The sequence below is a fragment of the Aulonocara sp. 'chitande type north' Nkhata Bay genome, linkage group LG20, assembly GCF_057382095.1.
Source record: "Aulonocara sp. 'chitande type north' Nkhata Bay isolate Kocher_YH1m ecotype deep benthic linkage group LG20, A_spYH_male_GT1.1, whole genome shotgun sequence".
Taxonomy (NCBI): domain Eukaryota; kingdom Metazoa; phylum Chordata; class Actinopteri; order Cichliformes; family Cichlidae; genus Aulonocara; species Aulonocara sp. 'chitande type north' Nkhata Bay.
Genome location: NC_141363.1, coordinates 22,744,010 through 22,763,019, shown reverse-complemented (window position 1 = coordinate 22,763,019; position 19,010 = coordinate 22,744,010). Strand labels below are relative to the sequence as shown.

Genomic DNA, 19,010 nt, shown 5'->3' with positions numbered 1-19,010 from the left:
TCCACCTGTACAGTGTATAGATGCAGTTTTCCATCAAAGCCAGATAGCAGTACCTGATAACATTTCACCCTCCTGTCCACATATGACATCTTCTGGCTCCGCCGATAATAAGATTACAGCTTCAAAATGCAGAACTTGTGAGATCACAGTGGCTACGTTCTGATGTTATCTTTGTCTTGCTCCTTGAACAACAACAGCCATCAATCAGATGCAGGTTTTTGTTGGCACTCAATAACATAAAACATCGTCTCAAACTCTGCGGCATTCAAAGCATATAGCATGTACTCTGTTTTCAGAATTTTATAACACAATTACAAATATTAAAATATTTCCATGTGAATTTTAAAATTATTACAGACTAATGAATAAATAATTTCAGTTGGATGAAAACAACAGGAATGTTGCGTTACGCTGACATGGGCATCACTTGGTTTGAACCCAGTGATGTTTTTTGGTAAATGTACAGCTGGAGAAATCTATGAAACCCAGATTCACCAGCAGTCTGAAATGTGACACACCAGCAGCTCCACCATCCAGCAGTTTTTTCTGTAACATTAGTGATGATGAAATCCACAGCTGCACTCCAGAAACTGTCCATCTTTGGTCCTCTACTTTGTGTCCATAATAGATAACCGCAGTCACTTGTGTTTAGTGGGAAGATAATCCAGCTCATCGCTCTCCTCTGGTCCTCTGATGTCCCCAGAACTCTTCTCTTCATCTGATCAGACACAGGAGAAACACAATGAGTGAACCAAAAACAAACAAAACCAACAGGTATCATAAAAACTCCTGAGTGTGGTTTACATACAGATGTTTTCAGATGACAGCAGCTCAGGAGTACGAATCCTTCCTTCCTCGTACTGAGTTTTCTTCTCCAGGAGTCGCTGTTTGCTGGAATTTATCTGAACTGAACAAACAGGAAATGGCTCTAGTTTCAGTTTCAGAAAAGTTTAGGACAGGTGTTCAATAATGTCTGAAGAAACTAAGGTGTGGTCCTTTAATGAGTTGCTCACATACTTGAAGGCTCTGGAGATGTTGACTTCAGGGACCCTGCAGGAGAGAAGCCGTAGAGCCTTGCAGTTGCATCTGCCGTGGTTTGCCCTCTAGTCTCTGGTCCTGCTGGGGCCCCTCTCAGTGCTCCGGGTGCTATACTCAAACTGGTGCTATTGGGCTGGGGAGGGAAATTGTACTGGTCCTCAGTGGGCACCGAAGGCTGGTTGCACTCAACCTCTGTGAGCCTAGCTGGACTGCGATACTGGGCTTTGGTGGAAGGAGATAAAGACCTGCAGCTGGTCCCGTTTGATCTCAGCTGAGAGCGAAGGTCGTACTGGGAGAATCCTCGACTCTCGTCGGTTTCACATGGACCAGCGAATGAACAGGAAGACACAGGAGGGAAAATGGATGACGGGGGAAGAGATGATGATGAGTGAAGTGGGTCAGGAGTGGCGAGGGTGAACAAAGAGGGAGAGGAAGAAAATTTGGTTGACTGTGACACTTGGTAGGTATCCTCCAGTGGTCCCAGTTTACTCAGCTCTTTGGAAAGCTGTTGTATATTAGAGTCCAGAGAGCGGGGAGGTCTGGGGAAGGACTGGTAGGGAGGCTCCCTCACCATTTTATATACGTCCTCAAGAGATGCACACACCTATGAAAAAACAAAACAACACACTGAGGTGAAAAACAGGAGGATCCAAACAGGAGCCCTGAGGAACTCCAGAGTGCTCTAAGCAGCAGTCACAGAAGTCCAGATTAAATTAAATTGCACCACAACCAGTCTGAACTGACAGGATATGCATCTGAAGAAGTCTGCAACCACTGAACCTACATCTGAGGAGGTCTGGAGAGACTGAAACTACATCTGACAAAGTCCAGATTAACAAAACTGTTTAAGAGGAAACCAAGTGAGTGTGGCTGGCTCTTACATCTTTCATTACCGGTCTCTTCCTCCTGAGTTTTGCCAGACACCTGCAGGCCAGATCCGCCAGTTGCAGGCTACCAGTAAGCTCAGCAGTACCCCCTGCAACGAAAGTGAACACAACAGGTAACAGGAAGGACATGGAGCAGGCACAACAAGGACAGGGACTGTGGTCTTAGCTCAAACACTGACCTGAAATCAGCCGTTTGTCAAGATGCTTCCTCCAAACTGCTTCAGTTGAGCCACCCGGACCTTCCTTGATGTCCTCCACCAGGTCCTTCTGCAAACCAGAATCAAAACCAGGGTAAGCCCGACTCAAACAGACCAGGTTACCGGCAAGGAAACACACCAGCCGGGTTTGGAAGGATTCTGCCATTTTCCAAAGCTTCAGATTCATCCATCCATCCATTCGCTTCCGCTTATCCTTTTTCAGGGTCGCTGGAGCCTATCCCAGCTGTCATAGGGCGAGAGGCGGGGTACACCCTGGACAGGTCGCCAGTCTGTTGCAGGGCCTACTCACAGGGACAGACAACCATTCACACTCACATACACTCGCACATTCACACCTAGTGGCAATTTGGATTATCCAATTAACCTATCCCCACAAGCTGCATGTCTTTGGACGGTGGGAGGAAGCCGGAGTACCCGGAGAGAACCCACGCAAACACGGGGAGAACATGCAAACTCCACACAGAAAGACCCCGGCCTGATGATGGAATTGAACTCAGGACCTTCTTGCTGTGCGGCAACAGTGCTCACGACCGTGCCACCGCGCTGTTCAGATTCAAAACAACCCAATATGCAAATCAACTGTGTGAGCAGGTGTGTGCTATTACCAGGTATCTGTCTCGACCCATCCCATCTTTCTCCAGAGCTCGACGTCCAGTCAGCACCTCGAGCAGCACCTGAAACACACACACGGATGTGTGGACACACACACACGCACCATTTTCAGACACTTGCTGTGTTTCTCTTCTGTTTTCTGGTCTCAGAATAAAAATGTTCAGTTTCACGTCAGTTCCTAAAACAGGATATTTCCTGTTGCCAACTCTATAACTTGCCTACAACTAACGAAGATGTTTCTCTAACTAATAGATGGTTGTAACTTATTTTATAAACAAAACCACCTACAAATTATTATGTTTATGATATTTTTTTATGGTTTAATGGCTGATGTTTTAGTGTATTTAATTATGCTTTTCAAACGTATTTATGGAAAAGCTTGAAGCTTAGGGTGCAAATTATGCTTTACAGTATACTAGTATTACAGATCAAACGATAACGCCGTCATACTTGAAGTCTTTCTGTTTCCAGGTACTTTTTTTTTTTTTTTTAACTTCCGTGCTTCGGTTTCAAAATCTACAACTTCTTGTTTACATCTTTTGTGGTGTTTAAAATATTTTCTAGAGGAACAATCAAAATTGAGGCCTGCAGCTGTAAATCTTGCTACTCCTCAACGGTTAGCCATGGTCCACATCGAAGCATCACATCATAGTGATTAGGAATTAACTGCATTAAAAATCAAGTCCTATAATATTAAAAACATACATGTTTCACACAATTTTCCACTGTTGTCATAATAGAAATGGGCCTGTTTCTGTACCAAACTACAAAACGTTATTGGAAAAGCAGAAATATTTTTATAATTAGGACTATATGAATACACAGAGTCCTCCCATACTGCACTGAGGCCCTGCGACATCTCACCACTCCGAAGCTGTAAACGTCCAGTTTGGGTCCCAGCTCTCCGCCTCTCACGTATTCCTCCGGCAGATAAGCCAGCGTTCCTCTCACTGTTGTCGTTTTACCCACGGATGTCGTGCTAGCTGCCGAGGTGCCGGTGGGTACAAACCGAGCCAGACCGAAGTCTGAAAGCTTCGCCGTCATGTGACTGTCCAACAAAATGTTGGAGCTGGAGAGAAACCGATGCACATAAAGAAAAAGAGTTCAGGTTAACACACCAGGTGAAAGCAGAGGCTGTGTTTTTGCCAGTGCGTCGCCATAGTGCAAATACTCGCACTAACAGACTTTTAAAAAACAAAACAAAACAAAAAAAACAACAAACACATCACAGATGACTTTTTGACATCACTCAGCCTTATAACCAGGTGGACCACATCAACTGTGATAAATGAGTAAATGTGGCGGTAAATACACTTCATGCAAATCATTTCATTACTTCTTCAACGGAAACTTTATCTTGATGTTTTTTTCCTGTGACCTTTGTATGAACTGTGAAATGAAGGCATGAATTTCAACTGAAACTTTACCCGACGGTCTGCCTACGCTGACGTGTTTTACACACAATTCAGAGGAAAACAAAAATGATGGCGACCTCCAGATAGCAGAAGAGGAAGAAGAGGGGCTTGAATGTGTATGAACAAGCAAGACTGTAGCTCGTAGTAAAAAGTGCTTCGACTGCTCAATGAGAAAAGTGCTATATAGGTACTAGCGCAGCTTCCAATTCAATAACATAAATAAAAATAAATTCATCATCAAGGCTGGAATTTGATAAGGGAATTTATGACCTATAAGCAGAAATAATATTTCTCACTTTCAGATTAGTTACTCATCGTTTCCAGTCATTTCTCTCTTCCTGCTGGAAATAATCCAGTATAGCTTCTGCTTTCTGCACTTTTCAGTGACTCATGTCAAATAAAAGACTGTAATACAGCTGTTCACTTTGATCTATTTAACACATGGATTCATAAATACACTGAAGAGCTCCAGGGTGAAGATCACCTTTTCACGTCTCCGTGGATCAGCAGCTTTTCGCCTTCAGGGGGGCAGTGGAGAAACTGCAGAGCTTCTGATGCGTCTTTAACAACACTGACTCTCTGAGGCCACGAGAGCACCGCACACTCCTGAAACACACACACGGAAATAAACACACCCATGGAAATAAACACCCCTCCGAAACAAATAAACATTTGTAAATTATGTAGTGTGCAGGGTTTTCCCCAATCACTGAAACTCGGGTGCAGGACTGAGTGTTTTTACAGAGCATCATGGAGAATGCACATGAAGAGGTAAAGGTGATTAATAAACACTTAAGAGCTACCATCATTATTTAACAAGCCTTTCATATTTATAATCACTTCCCATCAGTGGATCTTATTTATTTGTATATCACAATCTTTTATTCACATCTACTTGGAGCAACAGATGAAGGCCGATACACTGGGTGTATCAGGTTTCAGTGTTGCCAGCTTTCTTTCGGTAATATTGCAATAATATTGCGATAATGGCAAAAGCCAACACTGAAAAGACCCAGCAATGACCACCTATGACACCCAGAAAGCACCCGAGTCCTGGGAAAACCTGTGAAAACCCTGGAGTTATCTGAGCCGTGTGCATCTGTGTTACGTTGTGCAGCTGGTCCTCCAGAGATCTGTTTTCCATGTAGCTGTAAATCAGACACAATGACCCTCCTCCGTCACTGAACCCTAAAAGATCCACAATGTTGCGATGTCTGAATCTGAGGAGGACACACACACACACACACACACACACACACACACACACACACACACACACACAATAACAACCATGTGACTTTAATCAGAACAGATTAAATCTGCTGTATCTCACTGAGGAACTTCACCCACCTTGACAGTTGCTCCACTTCAGTCTGGAAGCTCTTCTTCAGCAGAGCCCAGTCCAGCAGCCCGTCCTGTCAAAAACAGCAGCAATTCTGACCAATCACAATCTACTTCCTGGCAGTAAAATGGACCAATGAGAAGGCTTTTTCAGACAGTGAGCGGTCGACCCCTCTCTAATTATCAGTCGATGTTTTTCTTTTAACTTTTCTAAAAAGAGCCAAAAGACTCTTTCAGACTAATTTTGTCTCCGTTTCCATGGCGGCAAAAACCTCGAAAATGACAGTTGTTTTTAAAAATCTGTCTGTGACAAAACCATAGACTGTACGTTAAAGATGTTGGCAGCTACCGTGACAGCACCCATTGGATTGTGAAGTCCGTTGAACTAGGGCTGGGCGATATGACCCAAAATTCATATCTCGATATTTTTTAGCTGGATGGCGATATAAGATATATATCTCGATATTTTTTTTTAAAGCCATAAGTTAAGAACAAAAAGAGAGTTCTTAGTCACACTGTGTCCCAGATGTCACACGGGCACTTTTATTTACATACAGCGTAGATGTACATGAAGAAATTACTTAAAAATAAATTATCAGCATTTATTAAATAATCATGGTCCATAAATAAAAGAAAATGTTGTTTTTGTGCATAACAAAAAGCTCACAATTGTGCAGTCAAAATGTAAACTAATAGACGCTGAGCATAATAACAAAGAGACAGATTTCACAGCTGCACCACGTCTCTGAACAGGTGCCATTTATGGTCCTTATACACACACAGTACGGTAATATTACGTTGAAGCACAGTACGTATCACTCCGCGAGGCTCCTCCCCGGTAGCCGTAATCCTCCAACAATCCATCAAGCGGTGCAGCTCCGTAGCTTAGCAAAGTCATATTAAAACATTTTTTGACAGATTGCCGAGCGCTGTGTACCACATAAAATCGGTTTGCGGTCAGTAAGCACAACCAGAATTAATACATAAGGCGCACTGTCCAGTTTTGAGAAAATGAAAGGATTTTAGGCCGTGCAGCTCCTCCGGGCTGCATGTCGTTAGCGCGGTTAGCTCATTAGCGTGGTTAGCTAGCTAACACGTTGACGCCGTCCAGCCCCACGCACGGGACGATCCGCGGTAACTCGCTAACGGAGATTTTCCGCTTTCATCTTGTCATTGCCTGCAGGTGAAGCTATGGGGGAGGCGGAGTTGTGTTCAGTGAAGGAGAGGCGAGGCCGAGTAACGTTGCGTAGAGACAAAAGTGGACGAAAGAGAGGCAAACCTGCGGCTCCACAAGTATAATTATAACGTAACATAGGCTATATCGATATAAACGATATTGTCACATCTTATATCTCGTATGAAAATATATCGATATTTTTAAAAAACTCGATATATCGCCCAGCCCTACGTTGAACCCTCGAGATGAGCCATTTTGCTGACACCATGTTGCTGTTTTGATACAGGATGTGCACACTCACCGTCACACACATGTTGATGAGCAATGAGCATTTCCTGGAAAATCCTCTCTCACACTTAGAATGACCCAAATTTACAAAATGGACTGAATTTTTCATTAAGTGTGACTGAAACGAGAAGCTGAGATGATAACATCAGCAGTAAAGTGTCGACTATGGTCCTGACAGAGCGCCGTCTTCCCACAGACTCACTTTAGGACCTCTACGATGGCTTCACTTTTTAGACCCAGAAGCTAAAATTGAAGCTCATATTTTGTGTGGAGACGGGCTTTAGAAGGGAACCACCCAACCTGACCACCATCGCAGGACTTCCAGGTCGCTCTAAAACGTCAACCAAATGTACAAGTTACCTAAACTGGCCTTCTAACAGCCAGCAGGGGGCGACTCTTCTGCTCTGTGACCTTTCGTCTTAACATTTTTGACTCAGTCACTAGTTCCAGGTCAGACTGAATAAAACATGAAGATCATTTTGTAAAATAAAGAATCAAAAAATACTCTAATTGGCTAACAACTACTCACTCATTAAAACGATTAGCTAGAGGTGTCGTCATGGGGACTTGACTAACCAATGGCAAATGGCCTGGAGGCTACATTTATCTTTTATAGGGTCCGTAGCTGTGACAAGCCAAAACAAAAGCCTGCACAGCCTTTTTGATCTATTTCCAACTTTTGTGTTGCTTAAACTTCATTGTTCATGGCCTGCAGGTGGCGACTCCTCTGGTTACATAAAGACTTAAAGGGCCCTTTCCTCAAAATAAAAGTGTGCAACACCATTTCTGACTTTTTTGTATTTCATCTCATTTCCTTTTATTTCTTTGGTGCCCGACAGTTTTAACTTTCTAGCTCGAGCGCAGAAATAATCAGACGGTTGGGATCGTGCATACATTTACTCGAACTGCAGCGTAAACTGTAAGCAGAGTTTTTCTGTACCAGTCCTGTTGCTGCCTGAAAACCGCTCGCTGTCTGAAAACTCCTCAAGACTGAACTGCATTGTGATTGGCTGACCTCTTTGAATTTCTTGACGGCGCACTTCATGTCCTTCAGAGTCGCTCTGTACACGACTCCAAACCCCCCCTCCCCTATCTGCAGGCAGGGGGAGAACCCATTTGTCCCAGCATACACCTCTTCATATGACAGGCGCATCACTGCGATGCTGCTGCTCACCGCCACCATCACCTGGGGCTGGGGGATGACATCACCACCATCATCGTGCTTTGTTGTAGTGATGTATTTGTATTGATTGTTGAACAAACCTTGTGTAATGTGTATGCGCGTGTGAGAGAGAGACCTGGTGACGTTGTTGCACTTCAGAGCGCAGGCCCGGGGGGGGCGATGCAGGTCTGGGTAATGGACCTCCTATTCCTTTATTTACAGAATAAAGTAGTGACATCATCAGCGTCACAGAACAAGCCGACTGGACATACGTAAATGTCTGTTTATGCTGTGTTACCTGAGCCCAGTCTACAGGTGTCCTGCATAGGCGTGGCCCAAGGCTTTTTGGGAGGGGGGACAAACTGAGAGTCAGAAAAAGGAGATGAAGAAGGAAGATGACGAGCAGGAGCAGGAACATAGGAGTAAAGGTCCAGACTTCTCACCCCTGCAGACAGAGAGACAGAATGAGAAAAAGTCAGTCCTATACAAAAGGTTCTACTGAAAACGTGGACTTCAGGCACGTTGCACTAACGTATAGTGATGAAGTGTTTTAGGAGAATATGATCAAACCAATATGCGTACAGGGAGGGGTACAGCACTGAGGATGCTGTGCTAAGTGTCACTCTTTTAATAAGCAAGCATTCAGAAGATTCAAAAGCTTATGATCAGATTCCATCTGCTGATTCTAGTTCTGCATTTGACTGTTCGTCCACACCCGCAGCGCCAAAAACTCTTAAGTTTAGAAATGCCTTAATTATAAATTGGTTTTTATCCCTTTTGTCAAGCCGGTCACAACAAGTTAAACAATTCAATCTCCGTGAGTTCCCCTCTCCTTTTCACCTTGTATACTACTGGCTGTTGAGGTAACTGGACTAATTATGGGGTTATCAAATTCTCATCAAAGAATTTGATAACCCCGTTATTGTTATTATAATATATCCTACATGCAGGTGACTGCCCGTCTTTATCCCACAGGGATATCAGTGATTTCAAAGTGTGATGTAACTGTGATCATCTCATTTTGAATAGTGATAAAACTGAAAGAAAAAAAAAAGGGTATATGTGCACACGACCCAGTGGCAATTGATGTCTGTACAATAGAGCACATATAAGTACTTGAGTATCTATATGGACAAATTCTTTAATCATGAAGAATACGTTGATTTTTAAATGTGAAAAATTAGCTCAAAGACTCCACTGTGTTTGTAGACTCAGGCTGTTTGAAGTGAGCTCTGTGGTTATGGGTATTTTTTTGTAATTCAGTACTTGAAAGTTTGATTAGATATGAGATGACAGCCTGGTTTGGCTCGCTTACAGCAAATTCAGAGTCTAAGATTGAGAAACTGATAAAAACTTCCATGAAAGGCAAAGGAAACAAAGAGAAACAGTTTCTCATGTCGAAATGAGGAAACAGTTGTTCATCAGACTCATAATTGATTCATTTTTGGTGCTGGTTTTATTGTGCGAATGCTGCTTTGTTTAGCACTGTTTGTCCAAGATTAATATCTAATGTGGTATGACTACACAAAGATAAGAGGCAAGTTTATTCTTATCTTTGCATAGTCTTGCAGAAACATGAAAACAAACAATAGCGTAAAGACGTTTTTATATCGTCATCCGATATATATCGTTATATCGAGCAGCCCTAACAGGCAGCATATTCAAGATGAAGTGATAACTAAAGGACAACAACTCTGAGCAAACCCAACAACTTAAAAAAAACATTTACAAAACAAAGCACCATATGTTGGTTGTGATCAGCTGTAAACACCTACAGCATATATCTGTGAAATCCAACACATTTTAAAACCTTATTTTCCTTTTTAAAAGACACTTGGGAACAAATATATTTAAGAATTTTTAATATATGGTCTTTTTTTTTTCTAGATGCAGGTGTAAATAATTCTTTATTGACTCCTATTCATCGAGGGCCATCTCACAAGCACCGCGGCTGAACTGCAGCCAGTTTGTGCACCGTGGCATTAACATTAATATACTATCCCTCGGGGTCAAAGGTCATGAGTGTTTGGAGGTAAACTCACAGTTCAAGATGACATCACGGGGGCGTAACAGCTGCAGATCCTCCAGCAGGTCGATCAGCTCTCCGACTTGAACGTTCCTGTTCGAGCATTTGACCATCACCCAGTGGGTCCGCCTTTCCTGCCTCTCAGCCAATCGCACGTCGTTCTGATCCATCAGCATCCCCGAGGCTGTGAGACAGAAACAGTACAATCAAAAACTGCAGAAATATGAAGTAAACTGATTTTACAGACACTCAGACTTCAGAGGACAAAAACTAGCTCGCTATAAACAATCACAGATATAAAATGCAATAATATAAAAACAGCACAAACAGAACATGTGAAATATTAAAACCTAAAGTTTAAACAGCATTTGGTTGAATCCGAACAGAGAATTTCCTCGTACACGTCACAGTTCATCATTCTGCTAAAAACTAGTGACCCGGCTTCACTGGTAGCCATACACAACCGTACCATAACATGTTTAACAGATGTTTTCATGGAACCTCAGATCTGGCCTTCTTGTTCTTGAGTGTAACCAGTGGTTTGTGTACAAGAAAGGCATCCCTTTACTGTAGACTTTGACAACGATACATCGACCTAACACAGGATGTTTCTGACTCTGTAAGATGCTGTGAAGATCTTCTGAACCAAGGAGATAACTCTGTGATTTTCTTGGTTCAGAGATAATTTTGTGACACTTTAGCGGTCCTCTGTGATCTTTCAGGCCTTCTGGTGTTGCCAGTGCATCCATTCTGTTATGCCGATTGCTGTCTCTCTAACAGCTTTATTTGTGTTTGTCAGCCTAATAATGCTTCCCTCATTAATATCAACACCTCTTTGTGCCTCTTTTTGAGAGTTAATGCGAATTTCAACGCTCTGAATCAACTCCAGATCTCTTATCGTCTTAGTTTGTCATGAAATAACAAAGGAACGAGCCTCCCTTAGCCAAGACATGGCCTCCAAGTTAATTGTCCAATCACTTTTGAGCCTCTAAAACTGTGCATGATGCTGCATTCCAGATACCTCTGAATCCAGCTGTCGGAACTTGGAAATTAGGGCGTTCCAGAAGAAATGAGGAAAAAGAAGATTTGTTTTGGTTCTTCGCAAAGTAGAGACATTCAGGAATCACTAGCGTGCACCTATGGTATCAATTTGAAAATCCTAGATGACTTCCTTCTGAAAATCATCTGAATGCAATGATTAAAGAAAACTTGACCTCTGGCCTTGACCTTGAGGTCACTGAGATTCAAGCTCGTCTAAGATTGTTAGTAGATGGACTTATGGTATCAATTAGAAAACCCTACATTGCCTTGTTCTCAAGTTAACGTTATCATAAACTTGGGTGTCCACGCCACCCGCCTGGTCGGGGCAATGACAATTCCCATCAGCCTTTTACGGATGATCTGATATCCTCGTGTCGGTGTTGTTCCCACATCATCATAATAAATGTTGTTCCAGGTTCAACATTGCAAGTGACCAATCACATAGTTGTGACGTCCCCCTTTTGTGCCTTTGAAAAATACCGCCTTAAAAAAAAAATCTACTTCACTTGAGAGAAGAGAAACCGCTTCTGTCCGCCGATCCAGGAACTTGAATTCTTTGAATTTCAGGATTCTTTTCTTTAATAAACGGTAAACATTATACATATTGTCCTTACAGAAGCGGTTTCTCTTCTCGCAAGTGAAGTAGATTTTTTGAAGGCGTTTGTTTTTTGAGGTCACGGATGACGTCAGGAGAAGGTGATTGGTCACTTGCATAGTTGAACCTGGAACAACATTATTTATGATGACGAGGGAACAACACCAACACGAGGATATCAGATCGTCCGCCTTTTACGGCTGAGGGGTAAAAATGGCTGTAACTCCTAGAAAGCTAGCGCAGTTCTTTTTTAAAAGCGCTCGAATTAAAGCTGAAAGTCTGCACCAGAATCACATCTTGATGATTGTTTTAAAATTTCACCGTGGTAGTGTACAGAGGCGAGAACACAAAAATACAGAAAAAAAAAATTACTCCAAATACTTATGTAACCTCACATACTGTATGTTGAGGCATGTGATCTTATTTGTCTTATTCAGCGTGCAACATTTGCCCCTTTTTTTTTTTAACATCTTTATCTGTTGGTTAACACTTGTGACTCGTGCTTCATCTGCAGTGTTGCATTAGAGTTCGTCTGAAAGATTTTCAAGGACATAATCAACGCACGTGCTGTCCACCACAAACCACAACTCCATCACCTGATGTGGGTGGGATACACAACAACTGGGCCCGATGCTTTTCAGTTTGGAAAAAAAAAAATGACCAGAGTTTACCACAAGGAGGAAGTGCAAAAAACCCAACATAGACCAAAGGAGCAAACAGGAAAAAGCACGGGCGATGGCAATTTATTGTTCTAACAACTGGTTTCCTTTCATTTCAAAGAAGTGCTTGTTCTGCCGTCTCCACAGCAGGGCAAAAATGAAATTACCAGCAACAGCAAAAAATATGAGCTAGAACAGCCCACATTAGTGGTACTTTGTCTCTCTTTTTTGACAGCTACAACAAGCCAACCTTCACGGTTAAAACAAAAAAACGAGTATCAAAAACTGATTTTCCTTAGGGGCGAGCGTGGCTCAAGAGTTGGCAGCTCATCTTGTAATCGGAAGGTTGCCGGTTCGAGCCCCAGCTCGGACTCGGTCGTTCTGTCCTTGGGCAAGACACTTCACCCGTTGCCTACTGGTGGTGGTCAGAGGGCCCGTTGGCGCCAGTGTCCGGCAGCCTCGCCTCTGTCAGTGCGCCCCAGGGTGGCTGTGGCTACAATGTAGCTGCCATCACCAGTGTGTGAATGTGTGTGTGAATGGGTGGATGACTGAACGTGTAAAGCGCTTTGGGGTCCTTAGGGACTAAATAAAACGCTATACAAATACAGGCCATTTACCATTTTAAACTTTGTGGCTTATATTGACTAGGATAAGGCGCGATGTCTCGGGGATCACTGTGAGGGTGATGCAAATTGGAACTGATGGTGATATCAGAGAAAAGGTGCAGGTGGCCAAAACACTAAAGGTGAGGCTTCAAAATAACATCACAATGCCTGGCTCCATCATCTGTATACAGTTTCTGAGCCCTACATCTAAATCTTTTTTAAATCATCTTTTCTCCCAACTCTAACTGCTCTAGTATTTCTTTTCAGTGTTCCACTTTGACAGCTGTGAATGTTCTCTAATGCTTAAATTTTACTTTGTCGTTTTTCTGTAAAACTTCTATTTCAGTAGAAGAGAAGCTGCCAGAGGTCTTCCTCCCCACCATCACCAAATGCTGCTTATACAATGTAAAACTTTAAAAGTGTATTTCATTCGAAGAAAACTTAAGATTTTCAAGTCACCTGAGCTCAATATAGTACACCAACATAACAGAGCTCTACCTAATTTTTAGTCAAATAAAACCCGCACAACCTTAGTTAAGAGAGTTTACAGTAAAACTGAAAACTTCTGGATTTTTTGAGAAACCTCAAACTGTTTCTAATCACATTTCATTATGCGTCAGAACACACAGGCATTTCAGTTTCTGTCACATTCTTGTGCTCCGTATTTACTCAATATTAACCAAGAGCACTTACAGATAACGTCTACCAGAGACTTCCTCAAAACAGCCACCGGTGAATTTATCTATATTTAGGCTAACTGTAGTCAAAATGTGACCTAATATCGGAAGAAAACTGTACCTGATTTAATCTCAGTTGACACTCACGCTAAAGCAATCTTTTATTAATAGTATTATATATTTTACAACTTTGTGGAAATAGTTGGGACAGGTAAGCCTGTACCTGAGGGCAGACTGAGAAGGATGGATCACAGCTTGTTTAATTCTCATTTTCTGTAGTGATTTCACATGGCAGCAGTTAAAGTTGTTACACAGAATAAACACGCTAGAGTTTATTTTGGTGAAACACCCAATTAACGGTGGACTCCACCGTCCCTCCTACCCCAAGCTGCTGGCCTTTAGCTCTCAGTCAAAGTTCGGGTTCTGACTCACCAAAGCGGGTCCAGTCCTGGTTTGACAGCCCGTCCATGATGCGGCAGAACTCACAGTCAACGGAGGCGGGCAGGTTGTAGTACAATACGGCCCTCGGGTCTCCTCCCGACATCTTTACCTAACTCCTACAAGTTAGTCCACGCTGAAGCTAATAGGCTAACCGATGACAGCGGCCACCGCGGGGAACTCTGGGTGGTATGTAGGGTATCAGATTCACACAAGGACCTGGATCACATCAGAACCGCCCGGAACGAACCTGTTCAATCACTTCAAAAACTCTCTCAAACTACAGGTTTGAGTCTTTCAGCGCTTCCGCCTAAAACAAGCTAGCTGCTTCCGCTCCGTACTACCGAAATAAAAGCCCAAATAAATGCACTGTTTTAAAACTTTTTTTCTTCACTTTTTACTTCTTTTTTTTTTGAACAAATGTTTTACCTCGTGAGCCACATACACCCCCATTTGATCACAAGTGGACCACACCAGTGAAATTCCCCTTTCTGACAGTTTAAATCAGTTTAATTACACATTTAATCCTCGAGATGTCTTAGGACCGGACCGACAGATAAAAGGACATCTCAGGTTTTCTACATGATAAAGAAAAGCTGTCGCGGTAAATGAAAAAAATCTGTCAGCATGACTCCGAGTTTAAATTGTAAGACATAAAGATATAAAATGTAAAATGACTGGAAAAAACGTTTTGGTAGTTTATCGACTATCCTGATATTATAAAAGAGAAAGCTTTTTGCAGAAAATGGTACAAATTTGGCAAAATTGTGCATCCTTTGTAACAAACAGACATTTCTGTAGTAGTAAAAACAGCAACATCTCTTATCACTCTAATTTTTTACCTATTACCTAATTAGTTTGGTTAAGCATAAATGGCCATGGGAGAGGTCTTTATCTGTGGAAAATACAGCTGTAAAACGTAGAAAAATGCAGTTAACAGTCCGAAATTTATTCCTTCACATTTTCAAAAGCTGCCCAGTGGGGCCAGATTGGAGTCTTTGCTTGGCCAAATTTCCAATTTATTTATTTTGTTTATATGTATTATTTTTTATTTATGAAGCCCAGTAAAAATTCAGTAAAAAAATAATATAAATTCTTTGTTTGGGGGGTTAATGATAATTACTCAAGCATAAAATGTACTTTTTGATTATTAAATCACCAAAAATAACCAGGAAATCCAAATATTACTCTTCTCTATACCATGATTTGTAACAGTGTATTACATCAGATCGGTCATTCTTACATGCAAAGTGTCAGCTTCTCCACTGTGACCGTTTCCTGGTTAAATATAATTTCCTGCATGACAAACTCCAGATTGTTGTTGTTTTTTGTTTTAACTATCAGTCAGAAAATAGGATATTATTAGAACTAGAGCTGCTTGATTTAAACCACAGTTATTTTGGTCAGTGCTGAGATTGCTGTGATGGAATTCAAATACAAACAGAGTTTTGAAAACATGTAGATGTATTATGGTTATAAAATGTCCTTTTCACATTGCAATTAATGTTTCCTGCAATGCATTGAGCTATGTCACCTGAAAGACACACTTTATTGTAATATATTAAGAGATTTCATCATATTTTAACTTATTTTATATTAATTTTTATGCTTACCACATTTTATACTTGTTTTACATCCTGCAGGACTGATGTGTGTAAAGACCTCGTATGACTTTCATTTCACTACAGGAAGTCCTAAGTGAGTATTTCTTTGTGGCTTTGACTAAAATGAGTCATTTTCCTGTCTGAACTATGACAAATGTGAAGCATTGCATTGCATTGCATTACATCACACACACACACACACACACACACACACACACACACACACACACACACACACACACACACACACACACACACACACACACACGTTTCACACTTCCTTTTTCTCACCTTATTTTTTTGAATGTTAGTCGTTGAATGAAACGCCTGAATGCTTCATTAGCTCAGTTCAGTTTGTTTGTGTCAAAGGATTAACAACAGCAAACTGTTATTATTAATACCACATACAGCTAGAATAACAGCATGAAGTAGAACCGTGAAACCGAAGGACTGGGTCACGTCTCGGCGAAAAACAGAGAAGCTTGGTAGTTTTGCTGACCTCAGTGGAGATATTTGAAAAAATTCCAGGTTTAAGAATCTGGTTTTGTCATCAGATTAATAATCCGTCAGGTATGAGACTGCATAAAGATCGCAGGGATTCATGTTCACCCTGTGCAGCTGGGCTCTCATATCTAAGGATTTTTCTTGATTGTTTTTTAAAGGTACTTTCTATAAACTACAGTTACACAGTTTATTCTTTTCATGACACTGGTGAACTGAAATGCTTAATTGCATGAAAAAAGTTTAAAATAAATAAAAAATAGGGGTGATAGATTTTGTTTTCCGGTCTTCGTTGCCTTTATGTGGCTGTCTTGACTCGACCTAAAGGACATTGAGACAAATTCTAAAAATTAGCATGAATTAATTTTTGTGGGTCCCCTCCAATGCTGAGGTCCCTACATAATTGTCATTTCAGTCCACTGCCGCCTCATTGCAGGAAGGTTGTGGGTTTGGATTCAGTCTGGGGCTTTTCTGTATGGAGTTTGCTTGTTCTCCCCATGTACGTATGGGTTCTCTCCGGATGCTCCCGCTTCCTCCCACAGCCCAAAGGCATGCATTGAGTTAGGTTAACTGGTGATTCTAAATTGACTGTGTGATCATGAGCATGAACGGTTGTCTGGCTCTCTGAGTTACCTCTTTGACAGATTGGTAAAAAAGACTAAAAAATGTGCCCCCATTACGCCACCCACTGCTGAAAGCCAAACAGAGTGTTTTTGCCATCTTAGTGTTTTGAAACTATGAGGCGTGGATATGACTGTGAAAGTGAGCGTGCCACGGGGTCATTAGTCAATGAGAATACCCTGGATTTTCCTCCTCTCTGACTCTGATATTGTCCATGTTAAAGACAAAATCTGCAATGTTCATAATTACCACCAGGGGGCGACTCAAGTGGAAGCACATTGTGAAAAAAATGTCCCTATAATTCCCCGCTCTGTGACCTCAGTGAATGATTTCATTGACTTTATGGGCTTGACCACTAGTTTCATGTTATACTACATAAATGGGTGACGTTGCACAGTTGGCTTGCCCACCAAAAACGCTCATTGGCCCCCCTGTGGTCATCCTGTGTGGGTGCCATGGTGTTTTTAGCCCACAGGGCCCACAGGGCCCCCATGACGGTTTTCTGTGGGTCAACCCATAGTGTGTTTGCCCACAGAAAACCCACAAAGGGACCCCAACAGGCAAAACTGTTGTTTATCCTGTATAGGTCCACACAGGCAAGAAGTAAAAGATATCAGAGAATGTCCAATTTTCATATTTTCAAGTCAGGCTTATTTGTTTGATAGGATTTGAGTTTATTGTTGTTGGGTTTTTTCACCCCTTTGAGGGCAAGTGGATCCACAGTGAAGTGGTTTACATTCATTTATACATGCAGTCACTGTTGGTGCACTGTAGAATTTTGCTGTCCTTGAAAGCTCTTCATCCTGCAGCTACATCACTTTGGCTGAAATATGTTAAATGTTGTTTTTTTTTTATAAAAACTGGAAAAAATCTAATTCAGACTCAGAGGGAACACTAATAAGTTTTTACAGATGTGGCAGTTTTTTATCATTTATTTTAATTCCTTGAAAACAACTGGACTTGCCTAATTTTGAGTATCTTTTTTTTAAATGGTAAATGGTCTGTATTTCTATAGCGCTTTTACTAGTCCCTAAGGACCCCAAAGCGCTTTACACAACCAGTCATCCACACATTCAAGCACCCATTCACACACTGGTGATGGCAAGCTACATTGTAGCCACAGCCAATAATATATATTGGGTTGGACCTTGGGATGGGGATTGGTTATAAGTTGTTTAGTAGTTTCCAAAACAGCTTCACAATTGTTAATGGCTGGAACTGTATTGATTTATGCCTTTATATCGCTTGTTTTGTCGAGGCTGATAGGTCAAACTACATGTGAATGAAGTGGAATTTATGGCTCAGCAGAGGGAATGCGTTCACAGGCCGCTGGCAGCTCGAGGATGGCCCGTCTACCTACAGCACGCTCTGTTATAGATAGAGGCAGCACACAAAATATGTGGTACAGCTGGCCTGTGGGTCACTTTCACTCTTTATTGGTTCGTCAGCTGTTGTTGGTCTGTCTGCCAGCCCAGGAAAAGGGCAAAGTTACAAAGAGCTGAAATGAAATCAAGTTTTAAAAATAATAAAAAGTGTCCACTGCAGACACTGTCTGTGCTTTTCATGCTTTATTTTTGAGCTTCAGTGTTTGCTTTGTGTGTCTCCAGTTCCTGGTGAACGCCGCTGTTGCTCTCTTCCCTCTTCCAGCCCACTTATCAACCAATCAGGATTTGGCAGATCCAACGCCTACGGATAGTGGAGATTTTGGAGAACTGCACAGGAGCGCATCTGTGGTGAGTGAAAACCCCTCTCAGTTCAAACGGAAATGTGTACGCAGACTGACACAATTTCAAGACATAAATTATACTTAAGGAAGCGGCTAAAATTTGCTTTTTTTTAATATTCATTGAAAAATTAAGAGTCACACTCCATACCAGTTGGCGGTGGTAATGTGCCCTGGATTGTGGTGGCCAGGTAGTCAGCCCACTGGGTCTCAGTCTGAAATGTGGGGCACACCTGGGTCCACACCGTGGGTATGCTGCAGACCCACAGTGGGGTCCAGGTGTGCCCTCATTTTATGCTAGTACTTGCTACAGTGGGCTGCCAATAATGGACCGTGTGGGTCTACCCACAGTGCAGCCAGATTGCCGGGGCATTGTGTTTGT

At 42.0% G+C, this 19,010-nt stretch overlaps 1 protein-coding gene across 1 annotated transcript; it reads right to left on the bottom strand.

Moving 5' to 3' along the window:
• Positions 1–285: 285 nt before the first annotated feature.
• irak1 (interleukin-1 receptor-associated kinase 1) lies at positions 286–14,512 on the bottom strand. The gene is made up of 15 exons (XM_086277128.1): positions 14,174–14,512; positions 10,181–10,348; positions 8,437–8,583; positions 8,275–8,348; positions 7,992–8,168; positions 5,521–5,585; positions 5,279–5,390; positions 4,655–4,776; positions 3,620–3,824; positions 2,749–2,817; positions 2,105–2,192; positions 1,920–2,014; positions 1,018–1,642; positions 809–907; positions 286–718 (listed from the first exon to the last, which is right to left on the bottom strand). Exons 1-15 carry the CDS (start codon positions 14,283–14,285, stop codon positions 639–641), a joined length of 2,238 nt encoding a protein of 745 aa, XP_086133254.1. The 5' UTR covers positions 14,286–14,512; the 3' UTR covers positions 286–638.
• Positions 14,513–19,010: the final 4,498 nt, after the last annotated feature.